We start from the raw sequence: 19297 nt of genomic DNA on the forward strand, positions 1-19297 counted from the left end.
AATCACTCATTAGGCCGATCCCCCCTGCAGTTCCTTTCCCAGTTGTGTTTTTCTAAACAAGAACCTCCACAACAAAACAGATGAAACTTTGTATTAGCATAAGCTTGTCTACATACAGCTGTAGGTAATCCTTTATGAAACAAATGCTAGGCTCCTATCTTGCAGAGAGATTTATACAATCAACTGTGTTCAAAGCAGACTCATTAAGAATAGGAAAACACTTCTAAAATACAATGCACATACACTTCCATATTACTAGGATCAGAAAGTGAATTTGAAAAGTTTTAAAAGTTGCTCTCAGAAAAACAACTTTCTTTCCTTAAAGAATGTTGTACCTCCCCTTCTCTCTCTAATAATCAAATGCTATCTAAAAAAAACAACAATAATTCAATCTATTCAAGAAATAAAGAATACTGACAGAAAAGAAGTTTTATGCAGCTCCCATCTCTCTCAGATATTCTAGGTTTATTACTCCCAAACTCCCCCCTCTATTAAAGTACTCCCAGATCTGTATCAATGTTAATAGAGATTTAGATAGACAACATTAGAATATTGCTATTAATCCACAAAGCAAGTCGGCCATGAGATCTTAACCCTGGGAGCTAAGACAAACAATGATTCACATTTTTCAATGAAGTCTTGAGTGTATTGTGACGTCCTTTGCATGCTGCAAAGGACTTCTTGCCACTAAACAGTCTAACTTCTATTGTTTCTGTGGGACAGCAGTAATCTGTGGTAGGTTACAAACATTCACTGATAGACCAAAAGAGTTAAATCATTTGAGTTGTGGGAAAAGAACGGTGTTTTCCTTCCCCGCCCCCCCCCTCCCCCCCACCCACGGCCTTTTAAGGGGTCTTACTAATACAATGCAACTATTTTCCTACTTGGTTATTCTAATTCCAATATATACAAGTGATCTAGATTTTTACTTAAATATTTACTTCTCTTAATTCAGACAATCAAAAAAAAGAAGACAGTAAGAAAGGGATGTCTGCATGCTTTTTTTATGATTTATAAAGGCAGCATGAATAAGTTTTAGCTCAGCTTTATTTAAAAAAATGTGCAAGTTCAGGTCTTGTCTCTATGACAACTACAGAACTAGTGGAATGATTCTCTCCCTCTCAAGAGGCTTGAAAAACTGAGTAATTCAGAGAGGAAGAGATTTTTAGTCAGACTATTTACAACTGTTTAGTTTTGTTAACACCTATTTAAAGCTAATGCCTACGGAACATTTTTGGAGAAAGGATGTCTTGTTTAAGACACAATGTCTTTCCCTGTTTAATTAAGAGGCAAGAGAAGTTCCAAAGGGCCATCTGAACTTTTGCTGAGTCTTCAGCAAATAAGATAACCAGAACAAATTTGATATTTGTAAGATGAAGATAGTCTGAAAAGAAAATAAACTATTTATTTAAAAGCCATGTAAATCCAACCCCTCTTTTAGGCATCCATATTTCCAGAGCAACTGTTTTTCTTGTGGAAAATAACTCTATTCTTTCTCCAGTCAGACCAAGATTCTGGTTTTAGAAGTCCTTACTACGACAAAAATTTTTTATAACTGCAATAAGCTCTTTCAAACAGTTACAGATCTGTCACAAGTTATCCATTCTTCTGCTGCTTTTTTGCAATCTAGAATGAAAAACAGTATTATTCACTCTGTCCAGCATCAAAAAAAGTTTTAGTAGTAATATAATGTAAATTATTAATAATCTATGCAAGTTAGCATGTCCAAGTCTGGCAGGGTCATATAATTTGGAGCAGAAACAACTGCAATCCTGCATGAAGAAACTGCAGATTGTAGAAATGTTTGTGATGTGTAATATATAGCAGTGGAGACACTGATCTGTCTAAACTTAAAAAGGAATGGTAAAAATTTCAAGCTTTCAAACTGTATTGCTGACAACGGAAACAGTTATGCCAGCCTTAATTTTTATAACAATTTTTCCAAGTCTTACATAGGCTTTCCCATTAGAAGATTTTTAATACTAATTACTGTGCTTAGCAATTGCATTAGTACATTTTTAATAAAGTTGAAAGCATTTAGTAATTTAAAATGAGGGTTGTAAATCACAAACTTCAAAAGTACCATTTGTAGAAAGTTACCTATTTCTAATAACTGTACAAGTATCGTAACTCAGCTAAAACACACTACAAAGAGTATTTGCCTTGTAGACTTCTGGAAAGCACACTAAATCAGTGATTTTAAACCCCAGACTCTGAAATATAATTAGTGTCCAAATCTGTGCCAATAAACTTCACTTTGTGACGTAACTGCAACTCTCCCATCCCCTCCCACTTACTCACCATATCTGTGCTAGTACTGGTTGAGGTAACCCAGATTGAAAAAAAAAGTTTCTAGCTTGATCACCTATAAAATAAATAGGACAATTTCAGAAAATGATAAGAATACCTGTAAGAGGAAAGAGGAAATCAGGAGTCAAAAATATCTAAACCAGAAGCAATAGTAAAATCATAAATACTTAATTCTATGCATACATAACAGAGTATGAGATTTAAACCAATTTTGTCACTTGTAAACTTACCAGGTATTTCCAACAAGCACATACTCTTTAACTCTGCAACAGTCGGCACCACATGAAGTCAAGTGGACATTAACTTTTAGTGCAATTGGGAATTCATGGTTCACAGTCCCTAATCTGTGTTAACAGCTCTCTTTTCAGGATTCTATGCCTTGCGAGAACAAGAAATTGTTTTCTTCTAGTAAAGTATGTACCAATATAAACTCTGTTTTAGTTTTTTTCCCGAAGTGCAATGCCAGTCAGCTACCACAAATTAAATAAAATGGTCTTTACCCTGATGTGAACCTGATAATCAACCACTAAAGCAAGCAATGGTATATTTCAGTGTCATTTTTCAACTATCAGTTAAAAGTAAGCATAGCAAAACCATTACAAAACCATTAAGTACTTCAAAGATTGTGGCCTGTAAAGGAAAGTTGCAAATGGACTACAAAGAGCACTAAACATCAAATGAGGTCAAAAAAACAGTATTTTGTACCAAATCTGTCATGTAACAGGAGCACAAACAATCAAATTGTATACTTGGAGCCATGTATGGCTGTGATGAATTCTGTGCTAAGAATCTGATTCTGATTTCACACTCTGGAAATCCTCTTGATGGATCAGACAGTAAGAAAGGTAAAACACTTCTCTACCTTTCATTTCAATTCACCATCACAGTTTAGATAGCACTTTAGAAAATTAAATGCAACAAAAAATAACAAAAAACTAGGCATCCTACTGCCTCTAAAATCAAAGCAAATCAGTGGTGTTCAATGAAAATTTAGTAGAATCACTGCAATTCCTTTACTTGCAGCTTTGCTTTCCACAGCTTTAATCAATTTTGCCATTCAGATTTTTTAAAGAGGTCATCCATGCTGATTTCACCAGTTTAAACAGTTTCTGAAACAGATTTCAGTTAAATTGATATATTTCATTTAAACAGACTTTTAAATCTATTAGTATTTTAGCATGGTGGGTTGACCCCAGGCAGAGACAAAGCACCCAGTCACTCACTAAGCAATAGCTTGGAAGACAACAGCCACCCCATTTTTTATTTTTTTTTTTGAGCATGGTGGTATTGGATAACCCTTCAGCCAGCTTGGGTCAGCTCAGCTGTCCCTGCTGTGCCCCCTTCCCAACTTTCTGCCCATCTCCAGCCCACTCACTAGGAGGTGTGGGTGTGGGTCTGTACAGAGTAAGAAACAGTAAAAGCCTTTAGGCTTTGCAAGCACTGATCAGCCATGGCAAAAACATCCAAAACAGCACCATACAGGCTGCTATGAAGAAAGTTAACTCCATCTCAGCCAGCCTCAGTACAGTGAGTTAATTCACTAAGCACATTAAAGCATGATAAACATGATAAGGCATCAAGGTGACTCCGTGTCCTGAATTCTAACCCTTCAGTTTTTACAATAGAACTGCTTTGTAGAGCCACAATTATAAATAATTTTATTTCTGCTTACAGAACAATCAAGTGGCATAAACCAGCTCTACAGCTGGTAAATAACAGAAAATATCAGAAAAGATGGGGTTGATGTGGCAAGGCATATGAAAAATGGGATTTAAAATGAGTAAGATCTGCTCAATTTTTTAAATTCTCTACACTCAAATATTTCCCAGGCAACTCTGTACATATTTAGGCTTGTTAGTCAAGATTTAATTAGATGAAGTCAGAAGTGAAAATTATTTCATTACCTGTGATAAATCCAGATGTTGGTTTCAGACTATGGAACTGTTGATCATGTTTAGCTCTCTCCTCCACAGTAATAGCCCAGATATCCAGGTTGCCTAGCCCAAAAGAAATGGAGAAATAAAATTCAGAAACATTATTTAAAAAGTACATTATTTTTGTTTCTGAGTGTAATTATATCATATCATACCGGACCTCTGAAAACAACATACACAGAGAAGCCATTCATCTGAAGTCTATAGTTGGTATCTCCATGAATCCTTAAACAGCCAGTTAGGACTTAATGAACTTACCAGAACTAAGTGTTACTGAATTAAGATGACTACTGAGCACTGATCCACTTATCTGGCTCATACAGAAATTGAAGTTACAACCAGGCTGCTCAAAGTGCAATCAAATAAAAGACAACATCAGCATACCAGAGGATATAATGCAGAAGGTTCGTAAGACTAGATATTTAGGAGGCGGGAGGCCATTTGCCTCCCACAATACATACAGCTGAAATGCAAGTTCTTTTAATTGAAAAGGTACCTTGAACAATCAGTTGTGTACTCTGTGTTCTTGTACTATTATAAGAGAAGAACTCTCCTTACTTGTCTAGGAAAAGTGTGATTCAACCAGATAGTAAACATTTTTCATGGGCAACAATACCACAGGAAAGCATGCTCCTCATTCTTCTGAGAATGAGAAATCTGAATAAGAATGTTACACAGACCAGATCCGTCACACCACATTCATAAATTGGAGATAAATATTTAGTTTACACTGAGTTTTATTACCCTTCCACAGTGCCATGCTTCTACAACACGTTTTCCAGTTCTAGCTCCATTTTTGTGCCAGTTCCTCTCCTCTCTCTCCTCTTGCAGACATTTCACTTTCATCCTTCAGATTATCTGTACTCAGAGTAAACATATCTCAACTTCCACCTGAGACCTCCAATAAGCTCTCTAACACTGCATTTCAGGTTTGTTTCAACAATTTCTAACCAGTAAAATCATTATTTCAACATCTGTAGAAGTACACTGCACTGGTGCACCTTCCTATGGGAACATAACAATATGAAGGCACCTAAGTTAATGGAAACACTGTTTCATTGAAGCAGTATTAAAAGATAAAATGTAGACTTGCAGAAAAAATAAAGAGATCTAGCATTCACTCTGTCTCAGTACTACATTCTCAGATTAAATTTCAGGTAACAAGGTCTACAAATATTTTCAACAAATATTTCAAACTGCTTGCACACTGAGGCAGAATCAGACTCAGCAGTTATGAAGAACATGAGAATTTCCTGCCTCCTGAATTTCTGCTATTTAAAATCTACTTTCATGTGGCAAAATGTACTTTGGAGAGAAAAGAAAATGGACAAAGGGAAGAAAAACATTCCTTTAAATAGCAGATTTCACTAATGAAAGAAAAGCCACATTCTTAGTAAAAAAATATCATCTCAATTTCAGGTAAACCATGGATTTCTAGAAGCAGACTAATAATATCTAATTCAAGGAAAGGACATTTTAAGATTAGTCCAGAAATCCCAGAATTTTAGTGATAAGCTCACAGAAGCACTGTAAACAGATTTCATAGCTGTGCTCCCTGTGGGGATGGAACAGGACTCTTCCTTGGATATGAACATCCCAAAACACAATAGTTCAAGTAACCAGTTATCTCTTAATCGTCTCGTGAACCCCTGATAGGAGGAAAGGAATAGTGTTAAGACTTTATGACCAATATGCAAACTAGGCTGACTAGTCTAGGCCAACTAGGAGTAGAGGAACATCTCCCTGTATTGGAAACACGACTACTGCAGCCTGAGATCCTAAGGCTGGATGGGATAGCTTACACAAAGGGGGAGAATTTCTTGAACGTAATGGGGGAAGAAAAAAACCACCAACAAACCAACATGAAATTTGCAATGATTCACTGGCTTGCTCTCTCTCAATTTGAGGTATGCATGACTCAGTACCAAAAAAAAAATAAAATAATAAATAAATAAATAACAAACCCCAAAAAACACAACAACAAAACCTAGCTCTCCCTATCCTCTGCAAAAAAAGCAGCAAAACCCAGAACTAAAAACTCTCATGGCATGAGGTAGCTAAAAATGTATTATAGTAACTACTTCAAAACAAAATTTGTTGATTTATTCTCTGGAGTCCCTGTAACTAGAACAAATTATTGTCAATATTTAATCTTCCAGATGGAGATTTGGTTGGTATTGGAACAGTAGGTCTCCTTGATTATTAACATCAAAAGAGCCAATGTTAAACCAAGCAACCCCAGTAGCCTCTTCAGTCAGAAAAGTATGAACGGCATCTGTGGCATTGACTTATTTCCTTCTTTTGTTGTTTGAGGAAACAATAAGACCTATGCAAGAGCATGAAACAGGACCTTACTCAACACTATGACATCATTCATGGCTTCAGATCCTGGATGGCAATATAGAGGTTGTGGAGCTTTTCAATGTATTTTGATACAAAGGAGGCAGTCAACAAACCACAAAATCGACTCATAAGCAAGCTATTCCTGAGTGCAACAGCAAGCCCTCTAACCATCTTTTCTTTTGCAGGGCTTAGCAGTAACCTCATCTGTAAAAGTGAAGCAGTGAGCCCTCATATATGGAACAGGCATTTTCTTCTCCGGACAAAATGACACAACATCAAGCATAACACATTCTTCCAACAATTATCAATATCCTACCATGCCTAATTTTTTTTTAGTCATCCTTAAAATAAGCAGTGTTCTGGAATATCAGTGAGTTACCCCAAATATAATATTGGATGCTGTGCTCTTTCCATACCCACTGTCCAAGCTGGCTTGAAAGATCCTTTAAAAAGAAAGAAAGTGAAATAAAAACAAAACTATCATTATTGGCATTCACAAGCACAGTGATACCAGATACTGCACATTTGGAGTGAGGACTTTCCGAAGATGGAGACTGCATAAATCTTCTTATTGGTAACTACAGGCAGCAGAAAATGTTGCATTCTCAAAAGGATGCTAAATGTCCCCATAAAAATTAGAATTTTCTTTACACCATTTGTTTCCTCTTACAACAATCTTAGCCTTTTGCTGTCATCTTCTAAGAGGAGGGACTGGCAGACTTGGTTCAGGTATGAATACCCTAAGAAACTTCCCTCACACTGCATTACAAATTAAAGATACTCCAGAAACTACATTAGCCACATACTTATTCCAACTTCCTCTTTGTAGAGCAGTCGGATGAAAAAAGTTGTTTGAGAAGAAATAATCAATTCCCTCCTTCTTAAAGCCATGTACTGGAGTTAACAGGATCCTGGACAACAGATGCAAGATCGAATGGTAATATATAAAACTGAAAAAAGAAAGCTGCTATCCATCTGTAAGGCAATGAGAACTCTCTGAAGACAGCAGAGGAGAATGCTTTGAAGACAATATTTCCATTAAGAATGTATGTACATGTTTAAATATTGGCACATGCAAAGCACAGCCCTGACTCTAAACAAAAGGAAATACTTGTCTGAATGAGATTTCTTTCACATCATGACTTCCTTACATTGTGAAAATCAGTGAAGCTATTCACAACTTTTTATGTGACCTGAAAGAGTATTCTACACAAAATTGTCCAGTGAGTTTATTTGATCAAAGCACCTAGTAGCCAGTTTCACTCCCAAACTGACGAAGTCTGACACCAAACAAGGTTTAATTCTTAGAGGGCTGGACTTAAAGATAACTGAGACAATGCATGGCAGCCTCCAATTACACGTTTGTGCTAGCTACCGTGTGTAAAGGGATGTTTCTTCTGTTGCGCTGCATGGACTTTTTCAGACTGGCAGAGTCTGCATCCAGTCAATTGTGTTTAGCAAGAACTGGGTATCTCTAACAACATACTCTGAATAGCACACGTGTTTCCTGAAGTCTCCCATGGAAACAATAACACTAGACATAAATTTAGTTCCTAGCTATATCCAATCCAAAAAACTAGACTTCCGTATATATTTATATACAGACACACACTTTTTTTCTGTCTATATGTGTATGCATATGTAAGTATATATATATATATATGTATATACACACACAAACACACATATACACACAAGAATTATATCTGCATCTCCAGAGATAAGCCCTCAACAGATACAACATTTAAGTGGAACTAAACTAGTTACTAGGTCTCAGCACTGAAATTTTTCTTTAGGTTTGTTGCAAAGCTGGCCTAAAAAATCTATTTTACATGAATAGCAAAGAGTAATGTCTCTATTGCACCACCAGGGCCCTTCCTGGATCTTTCAAAAAGACTGAAGTTCAAGATGCTATACCTTCCTCTGTTATAAATGGAGAGCTAAAAAATGCAGCACCTTTGTTCTAATCAAAATACGGGCTATGGGACAAGAAATTTGAAGTGATAGCATCCAAAGGCATCTGCTGTACTTTTTAACAATAAAAACGTCCAAGAACCCTCAAAGAAAAAGCATATCCACTTCTTAGCCACAATTAGTGCAAAATGAGGCTATGCTTTACTGCCAGTGGTTGAGTGGCCTGGATCTGCCTAACAGTTACATACTATATGACTGTAATGGATCAATGTACAAAAAAGGGATACAGCACAGCTTTTCTGTTTGACTCTTCTGAGATGTTGGGTCTATGTTCTATGGGTCTTCAAAAACATTGCAAATCAGATAAACCATCATCTCAGAAACCCACACTATCCATAAACACTTCCATACAACTTGGAAAGCAATGTTTATGCAGAGTGTTTGCATGTAAGAATAGTTCAGAATACACTATAAACAACTTACCCGCAAAAGGTGTTGGAAACTGAGCCATGGTTCTGTCACTTTTAGCTTCTTAATAGATGCCTGAAAAAGGAGAAAAAACCTCAACAATCAAACATTTACAGGATCTTCTATTTTCAATATATATTCTGTCCTCCCTAAAATTAATTAGTCAAGCAAAAATAAAGACAATGAAGAAGTAGGATCATACTGCAAGAACTGGTACTTAAAAGAGAATTGTCTCATTTTTTGTACTACCCTATGCATCCAGGAGTGTGTTTTCATACTAGCACACAGCCACATTATAGTTCTGCTTCAATTATGTCCTCAAAAACAATCTTTATTTATAAATAATCAGTGATGTAGTAAAGAACAGAGTTGAACCAGCCACAACACACAAGATCTCAGCGACACTGCCCAAGGCTGCATTACTTTACTGGGTGTTAGAGCTCTGCCCCTACTTAACAGCAGTCGGCCCTATTTCCAGCTGCTGAAAACATACAACACTGGCAGCGATCTGCTTTTTGTTCCTGACAGAAAAATTCATTAAACGCACTGTCTTGCTTAGAGTTCCTTTGTTTTAAACAAAGTACTTTAAAAAAGGAAACTAAATTTCAAGACTGCTTTACCCCCAAACCACCCCACAAATTTAATAAGTACATCCGAATTGACAAAGCGCTAAAGGTGACATCGCAAGGAAAAATATGTTAGCTGGTAGGAGATACTCTGAAGTCAGCACTGCTTGCTTTTCAAATACAAGCAATCTACACAGTCTAGAAATTTAATCTTTAAAGAAAAAAGGAAAAACATTTTTCTTACTCCACACAAAGACTGACATGAACTGCCTCAGCCAAGAGGACAATAGCTAGCAACAGAGCCACAAAACAATGAAAAAGCTGCCTCTTCTCCTACTAGATTCCACTCATGTTTTCCAGGCAACAGAAGAAAAGCAAAAGGAAACAGAATCAGGAGAAGAATAATTTAGAGTGCTTGAACAGCAGCAGAAATTTATCAATATCACTAAGAAAAGGCATTAACTTGCATCAACAATTTCTTTTTGTCTGAATTTCTTGTTTGCTCCCCTGCCCATCCCCCTTTCACACTTCCCACATACTCTTCTGGCTTCCAACTTGGGAACCTACTATGTATACACTCCACATATGTCACTGCAGAGAAACCCACAGCACTTTTGTAAACCAGTCTTCCCATCAGTTTTGATTTAGAGAACCATGAAAAAAACACTTTTTTTTTTTTTTTTTCTCTCATAATTTGGCACAGCAACCAAGCATGGTACATGACTCAGAAAACTTCTTCCAAATGCCAGGTAATACAGCCCATACTAATTTCATGCACAGCATGCATTATCTCAAAAGTTTAAAATCACATGCATACTGACACAACATTTTCAGAATAAGCTATCTTAGTAGCATGGCTCTTCCAAAAGCATTTAAGTGCTAGAATCTTTGCTTATGTTTTGTTATCATGTCTGTTGCATGCAATACCTCTATTATGCTTCTGATTTTTAAAACTGCAAGTAAACCCAGGGAGGGGCAGGGGGAAGAGTTCTCTGAACTTCCATGCGCATACTGTTGAATCTTACAGCACAGGCAGTTTTTACACACAAGTGTTAAAGAGGTAACATGAGAGAGACCAGCAGAGCACAGATTCTCTTACTATTACAGTTTCCCAGAGTATACAGGACAGGAAAAGCACTCGGGGCAGCAACGGGAGGACGAGGCTTGAGGAGAACTAGAGGGTGAGTTAGGTAAGGGCAGTGGTATTTGTTTTGTTTTGGGGGGGGGGGTTGCAAGCTAAGAAAACTTTAATATTGTAAATACTGGGACAGAAGAGTGCGTAAGAGGATTGAAAGTGTTTAGCCACTTAAGAGAATATACTCCTCTGCAAAGGAATTGGTAGTTTATTCCTCCTCTACCTTAACACATCAGAAAGAGGGGAGGGAGTGGGAAGTCTCAAGACTAGCCCTGCACTGGATGCCAAAGAAAGCATAAAACCAGCTAAAGAGTTTCTGGAGAGAGGGGAGAGGGGGGAGGACCTGGCAGTAAACAGATTAAATAGTGATGGGTAAAACAGAGAAAAGGAACACAAAGCTATGTTTAAACTTGAGAGACTGAAAAACAACATAAAATAGACTGCAGACAGACATACAATAAGAAGCAAATATAGGGAGAGAAAGATCAACATACTCCAGTAAGAGAGTAATTTAAATTTGCTGTTTATTGCCAATGTGACATCCAACTTCTATAACCAGAGGTTTCATTTTACATGCCTGTGGTGACACCAGGGGCTCTAACTCTGCAGGATGTGGACAGTTGATTCCAACAGCTCAGAGTTTGTTATATATGAAAATGAAGGTTAGAAAAGAGCAGGAACTTCACAGCATTCCAATACTGACTTCACATTTTTTTATTTACATATCAAAGAGCTGGAGAACCTGCCCTGTAAGGAAAGACTGAAGGAGTTAGGTCTTTTTTCCCTGGAGAAGAGAAGGCTCAGCAGGGACCTCATGACTGTAGTCCAGTACTTAAAGGGCAGCTACAAAGAGAACAGAGGCTTTCTTGTCGTAAGGAGACATGGAGAATCTAAGAAGCAATGGGTACAAGTTACACTGGGAGAACTTTCCTCTCAATATAAAAAAAACATTTCTTACAGTGAGAACAATCAATCATTGCAACAACCTCCCCAAGTATTTGGTAGGGTCCCCATCACTGGAGGTTTTCAATGTGCACTTGAACAGGGTGCTAGCTAACCTCATCTAGGCTCCTTCCTCTCCCATGAAAAGCTGGACCAGACAATTTTTTGAAGGTCTGTTCTCACCCAGGCTGTTCTGTGATTTTTCTTTTTGGGTTGAAGATCTCTGGGATGCAGACCTGGTATTATTTATCCAAAAGGCATCTGGCATTGTCATTATATTACAAATGCATCATACATTTGTAAATTATTGTAATGGAAATACAAGCATTGACATTTCCATTTGCAATGTTATTTTGAAATAGTAACAAGTTGTTCTAGATCTGCGTTCCTTGTACCCTAATCTCTACGGGTTCCACCACAGCGTTAACTCCTTTGCCTTCCTTGATCCTCCCGACAACCTCCAACAAGAAAGAATGCATAGTGGGAAAACAAAAATTTTGTAGGAGCCAACTGACCAGAAAGCTGAGAGAAAAACAGAATGAGTAAACCGAGCTCTGTGCCATTCCCTTTAGGAAAGCAGTAATTTCTAACTACTGATATTTGTATTTGTAGGAACTTAAGATACCTCAGCAATTTTTCGAACTCTTAACAAATTTGATTGACATTGACCAATGAGTTCAGAAATTATTCAAGCAGGAAGAGGAAGAGACAATAAGAGGAACCACAGCTGCACTGTCAGTCAATTGTATGCACTCTTTCCTTAGAAAGCCAGCCCAAAACTCTTACCATAAGCAAAATTATACTAGTAATTAACAGTCCATCAAATATCTTTTCTGCAAGAACCAGAAGATATAATGGATATTTTATACTGCTTTGAGAAAGAGCAGTAAAAAACATTAAGCTACTTGACTTTACCTGTCCACAAAAAAGCTTAAGCCAAGGCCACACTGAGATTTGCAAACATCCAACATTAAACATTTCCTTTCAACATACATCACTTAATCTATAAGTAACAGAGAGATACATGTCTAATCCACACACAATATAAACTACTCAACACTATGATCATTCACAAGTTCCGTACTTCCCAACTCTCCAGAAAAGGCATAACCACCAACTTTCAAATTCAGTGGGGTACCCACATCAATCATACTGAGCCCTCTCTCCCCACAAAGATCTGTGCAGCACCAGAGTGTTTGTGTTCCTAGGTCAGTGAAAGTAGCATAACGAACAAATGATGTTCCAGTAGATCAATAAATTGCAAATGCACACAAGACCCATTATACACATCTGCTCTGTGTAATTTTTTTCTGCTCAGAATTATTATGCTCTGTTGTTATGAGCAGGTAGAAAGGATGCTGGTTGTAAACACTGTTCCAGTTTCACTCAACATCTACTGTGTTCAGGGGTTTTACCTCTCTGTCACTTGGGAGGTGGAAAGCCCACAAAGTCTGGGAGTGAACATTTCAGGCAAGGAAAGTGAGGAAAGAGGAGAGCGTTCTCCCTCAAAAATTATGGGGCTGATAAGACCCCACGAGCCTACATTTTTCAGCCTAAGGAATAATGCTATTTCGCAAAGGGAAGGAGACAGACAACACTTGGAGGTAGGTTCTCAGCCCTGATTGTCTTCCAATGTGGCAGTCCTACTGGAATAAATACAGTCCTCCCATCCATGATCTCACATGGACTTCAGAGCATGAGGCTTCCCCCATGGCTGAGCATGGGGGATACTGGCACATGGACATGAAGTGTAGAACAAACATCAGGACCAAGACATTGTGACAGACAAAACTTTTACATTCTGTTCAGTTAGAACTTTCATAATCTACACAATTATTTTTATATACACAGACTGTGTTAAAACACACATTTAAAATACATAAGTTAGTTTATGAGAAAAATTTGCTTAGACCCAGCTCTGAGCAAGGGAAACAAGAAAACACCTGTCTCAGCTGTTAGCACTCTCTATTCCATCTTATGCTATTGTAGATAAGTCCAGAAATATTTCATTTCCCATTCCTCACTGCAAATAATTTCTTCTCATAAACCAAAATTCTATCTACAAGTAGTACTCTCTTTTATAGATACACAAGTACTCTTACCATTCTGCTCCTTAAAGGAGGGCTTTCTAGACAAGAAGTTATTCATATAAAGGTAAAACTGAAACATATACGTTAACTAACCCCATACATATAAAAGCCCAGATCAAATCTAAATCTAAGTACTGATGTCTTATCTAAGTTTTTACCTTGAAAAAATGATCAGGTTGAAAACAACTACACTAACAACACTTATGCATAAAAGTCAGGTGTATGAAAACTCCTTCCACTATTATATATGGACTTAAACAATGTGGCTCAAAAATTTATTACAGTTTCTAAAGTTTTCTGTGCTCTTCTAAGGACCTGTTTACAAAGAAAACTGCAATAAAGCCACAGGAAGTATTAATTAAGAGCAATTTAGCTATTTTGGTGCTATGTGTCTTTATATGGACAAGTTTGACATGAAAAAGATCATTTTTTATTTGCCTCAATATGCAGCACAGCATTTCTATTCTTAAACAATCATTCACAAGATAATTTGGGCATACAATTCAAGAAGTAATTCCTGAGGCAACTTATCAGTCACCTTCCTCCTCCTACAATAAAAAAAGAAACAAAATCAACCAGATAAAACCCCACATCCTTCTCAAGAATTCCAAATTATGACAAAACACCCCCAAGCAGGATGTCATGTGAGAGTACTGTAGACTAACAGCAGGTTTTGTTGTTTTCCCATATTACATGAGAACTAGTATTAAAAAAAGGACTCTGATAGTTTCAGCAAAGCCTGGTAATTTTAAATAGATGCTGGAAAACAAAAACAGTTTGAGCCATTCATGTAATTTTGATTCTTGCTTTTTAGAGATCAGATCATTAATACTGTTACCAATTCCAGTCAAACTTTTCAGAGTTTCTGCTCTTTACAGGAATGACTTTGAACTGTAAAAACCTTCACAGATGTTAAGTTCTACTGTTTCTTGTGGTTTTTGCTAAGCACCCAAATGAGGCTGACAAAGCTCACCACTGCAAATGCTTTTCAATACCCGTAGCAATGATTAAACTTCTAAGATCACTCCTGTATTCACAATTCCCCTCTCTTCTATGAGGAAAGGATATAACCTATCTCAAAGGAAGAAAAATCACTATAAACCCACCAAGCAGACAATAGGTGTAGTAACATGGCACTCTTTTCTCCGCTCTAACTCAGAAGACATCTCAAGAGTCTAACAAAGAAAGAATTCCTTACTTTCTAAAAACGGGAAAAATTGAGAGATTTATCAACCTGATGTTAACATTTATCAAGAACTGTGGTGGAAGCCCCAGACTAACAATAAAAATGGTGCTTCTGCATACAACAAATCTGAAAGCAGTTAAGTACTGTTTATTTTCTTGCCATGGCACTGTCACTCTCTTGTTCTGTCCCTTAAGCTTTAAGTGTTTCTGCAGGAAAGCCCTCCGCAACTGCTTCCACAATAACTACCAGGTTGTTGTCTGTTCTTGCTGAAATACTACAGAAGAGATGCACTGTCCAAAATACATTTTACTACTTCAAGACCTTAGGATCAAAGTTCAAGAGGATGGTTATGAGGAACAGTTTTGGTGCAATCAGACCTATACCGCTCAAAAATTCCCAGACAAGTTTAAGATCTAGGCAACAGCCTTATTTGCCATTCAGATTAACAGCTGGCTTGCTGTTTTCCACAGCTGGTCTTTCATCAAAACAGTACTGAGTTTTCCAGACTATATTAACTCATACACTTCTGGGTGAAGGTATTTCTAATTTTTTTAACTGACATCTAAATATTAATAATTGTTAATTTAACATGAACAAGGTGCTTAGAATTTGTCTTTAACAGACATACAAGATTATTTCTTCAGAGAGAGTTCAGAGATTAACTCCTTGAAAATTTAGTCCTTTTCTTCTCCCAATAAATGAGAATGCTTATTGGCATCAGGATTACCCCTCTGAAGCAAATGAGAATGACAATTCCCATTTCAAAGCTAGGAAAACTGACAGGGAAGTATTCTAATTCATTGTAAAAGTTAACTTGATCCAACTGTAACCTGGAACAGAAATCTAATTCAGTCTGATCATCAACCACAAGAACATATTTTGCACATAGGTATCACAAGCAGCAGAGAAACTAAGTGATAAGGTTGGAAATGAGAAATTAAAGAACTGGAGATCTTCCAGTATCATTACATTCATCCACATAAGAAAAGTTGCCGATGACTACATATTACCAGCAATACTCAAACAGTTCTCAAGCACTATAGTTAAAATATTTTAGGACAGTGCAGGCTATATAATGAAAGCAAAAGTCCTTAAGGAGTTCCCAGTTTAATTGAGTGGAATTAACATCACGAAGAAAGCAAGCAAAGGCTGCAATGATAAGATCATTTTGTTGTATAGTCTAGCTAGCACAATTTGAATGGCTGTTTCTAATCTTGTATACACATGGGCTGTTTATAATCTTGACAGCATTTCACCCAGTAATTCTAATATTTCAGTCACAGTTCACGCAGTACTTTTTTTAAAGAGATGACTGGCTTTCATTTAAAAAGATTTAACATGATGGAAAATCCACTGCATCACTGAAGTGTTTCTAAAACCCTTACGAAGAAATAAAATAAATATATTGTTTTATTTTCAGTTGAATATTTGTTGATTTCATTCTGAACCACCAGATTGTGTAAAGTATGAATTCTTTTCTTATATTTCAAAACAAAACTTTTAGTACTTTCTTAGCACTCACAACTTTCATTTTTTTTCTTTTTAGTTGTCTTTACTTACAGAGATGAAGTAGTAAGCTGCTTTCTTTTTTTTGTTTGGTTTTGTTTTGTTAAAAAGCTACATTAACACAAGTTGGCAACTTCTGACGCCTCCCCCTTCAATACAAGTTCTAAAACTAAAAATCTGAAACACAAGCATTACAGAGTTAGGAATGTGCACCACACCTACAAGATAGCCTTAACAGTAACCCACCACTAACTTCAGGGATGGTTCAGTAAGGAGAACAAGTAAATGCATTGTATTGTTGCTAGATATAAAAGCATCAAGTTCCCTTAGACCCCCAAAGTCTATTTTGTTTCGCAAACATGAACTTGAGCACTGATCTCAACTGCCAGTAAGTAATGGTTTATAGTTCTACAGAATGCTAATAGAATCAGATAAAGTAGATTGGTTCTGCTATTTACATTACATAAAACGAAGACAGTCATGCTTTATTTTGGAACTGTTAATCTGGCTGTCTCCATGGATCGCTATGCAATGGCGCTTAGAAGATACACTGCAGAACAAAAGAGAAAAGTGGCCACAGTGTGGAGTCCAGCCTTAGACAAAGGAAAGCAAAGTCTGAGTGCTCTGCAATACCTAAGTGCTAGTTTTATGTTCTTTGTGTATTATTCTTTTATTCTAAGAAGAGGTTGATAGTCACATCACACCTTTAACTTAGCCACCCTTAACTTTTCAACTCTAGCTTGTCAGAGTGTAGACTACAGTTGATCTGAAAGCCCTATGCAGTACTGGATCATTTCTATTTCTCTCCACGTTTTCCCCTCATCAAATTTCTAATCTCTCCAGTTCACATAATACGTAACCTTGTTTCTTCCTTTACAGCCTCGGCAAGAAATAGCCCAACTACAGAATAATATGATTAGGCGCTTTTTTCTTTCCCTTTTTTTTTTCTCCCATATTAACCCTTTCCTTATTCCTACATCAACTATCACAGCACAACTGCTTCCATGCACCCTCGGACCACCTCTTACAGTAAGGTGAACACTGCTATATTGCTTGTAAGTCAAGAAGATAATGTAAATATACTAGAGGGTAGTTGATAAATTTCTTACCTCACTTTCCTACAGATTCTCACTACACAACTCTGCATGAACTCTCCCATGTCTTACCATACTGGTCCAGCACTACTCCAGTGTTCCTGCCTTCTCAATGCATTATTTGAATCTATCCTTGCTACTTACCTCCACTGCAGCTGAAGCCACCCTAACCACAAGGATCCCTTTTCCATACCCCTGCATAAGCTCAGAAGTGATATGGGGCTGGAGACGATGGACTTGTGAGCTGTGTTTTCAGTCACAGGACTGAAAAACCAAAGAAATTGTGGACACAGTTTAGATCTGTGCTCCCCCTTTCTGCACAGGCCAATATAACAGTCTCTAACATCAGACAAATCAGACTCAAAAGACTCATAACCCAGCTGTCTGATGTTCTTAGAGGAATGAGGACAGCCAAAGGAATAGGTCAGAGGCATCAAGTCTTTCTTGGACAGCGGTGACAATCTTCTACTCCAAGATTTCATTACTTGTAGGCCTAACCTAATCCCATGTAGCAATGCTGTGCAAATCCAAATCCACATTCTTGTCTGAACTTGATGGATGACCATTTGAAATGGGAACAAAGAAAAGAGGAAAAGAAAATTATCAGATGTCCTGAGTTCTTTCACTTCACATTCTCCATCTCTACCCCAAAGTAACAGTTATGCTGAATAGAGGATAAGAAGGAAGAAAAAGCCCAGAGTCAGCACAAGTGTAAGTCAAGACAGTTCAGGATCTGTGTGTCCATGCCCTTTCCCCTCCTCCTAGGCAAAGCCATAAGATAAAAACGTCTAGTGGGACAGAGACAGGAGAAAGTTGGCGATATAAGAGAAGGTACAGATGGCTCTGTCCCTTGAACGAATCCAGCATAGGTCAGTTTGTCAGTCATAAGCATCTACTCTTCTGAACTCCTAGACGAAAGGGGATCATCAGTTACACAAATGCAGAGGTAAGGCAAAAGTAGTTTCCTACAGCAGATTCATCAAGCAGATTTTCAAAACAGTGCTTTAATAGGAGGAAGTACTCAGAATCTACCAAGCCTTATCAGCATCTCAGTACTTATGTCAGACAACATCACTATTGACTGAAGTAGCCAACATCTGCTACCCATGTACCTTCTGCTCTGAATTTCTTCAAACCTCTGTCTTCCTAACTCCTCTGCATCACACTAGGAGCACTTTCAGATCCAAGAACAGACATATATTATGACACTTAGACAAGTATTCTTGCCATTCACCTTCCTTCTCGTCAAACTTAACACTGTTGTTCAAACACAGGTTGATAGTTGTCATTCTCTGTGGCTTACTCCTCTATTTTCATCTTGTAATTAGTCATATTGATTTCCTCGAGAACATCAATTCAAGAACTTTGATCTCAGGGCAAAACTCTCTGAAGACGACCTCATAAAAATATGTAAGTGTTCCTTGAACCTGCTGTGAACATAAGTGACATCCCTAATGAATGACTAACTGCCCAGCACTTCACTGAAAGAAAAAAAGACCCCAAAACAATGAAGATTAATGGCAAAGACTCATTTATTTGTTTTGTTTTCAAAAAGAAAAAAAAAATAATTTCAGAAAGAAATCACTTATCAGTGAATTGCCCAACATCACTGATCAGCATGTTGTGACAGAAGCTTGTTCTTTGAGGCAAGAACAAAACAGGCATTAAAACAAATCCAGAAAATGAGGATGCTTTCCAAACTTTTTTTGGAAGTTACTTTCTTCTTCAACAACAGAGCTTCTGAGGGAAAGTGGTCACATAAATGCTCCACAAAAAAGTTATTCCAGTTGTTGGGGTTAAACTAAGCAA

The 19297-nt window shown here is 37.3% G+C and overlaps 1 protein-coding gene across 8 annotated transcripts in view; it reads right to left on the reverse strand.

The window, feature by feature from the left end:
• Nucleotides 1-19297, reverse strand: part of ITSN1 (intersectin 1) — a 136603-nt gene that overhangs the window by 95827 nt on the left and 21479 nt on the right. For all 8 annotated transcript variants that reach the window (XM_055802630.1, XM_055802633.1, XM_055802632.1 and 5 more), the window contains exons 2-4: nt 8985-9044; nt 4215-4307; nt 2302-2365 (exon numbers count right to left, since the gene is read on the reverse strand). In XM_055802630.1, the coding sequence (XP_055658605.1) occupies nt 2302-2365; nt 4215-4307; nt 8985-9012 (185 nt within the window). In that variant the 5' untranslated portion in view covers nt 9013-9044. The remainder of the gene's footprint in view (nt 1-2301; nt 2366-4214; nt 4308-8984; nt 9045-19297) is intronic.

The sequence above is a fragment of the Falco peregrinus genome, chromosome 4, assembly GCF_023634155.1.
Source record: "Falco peregrinus isolate bFalPer1 chromosome 4, bFalPer1.pri, whole genome shotgun sequence".
NCBI classification, from domain to species: Eukaryota; Metazoa; Chordata; class Aves; order Falconiformes; family Falconidae; genus Falco; species Falco peregrinus.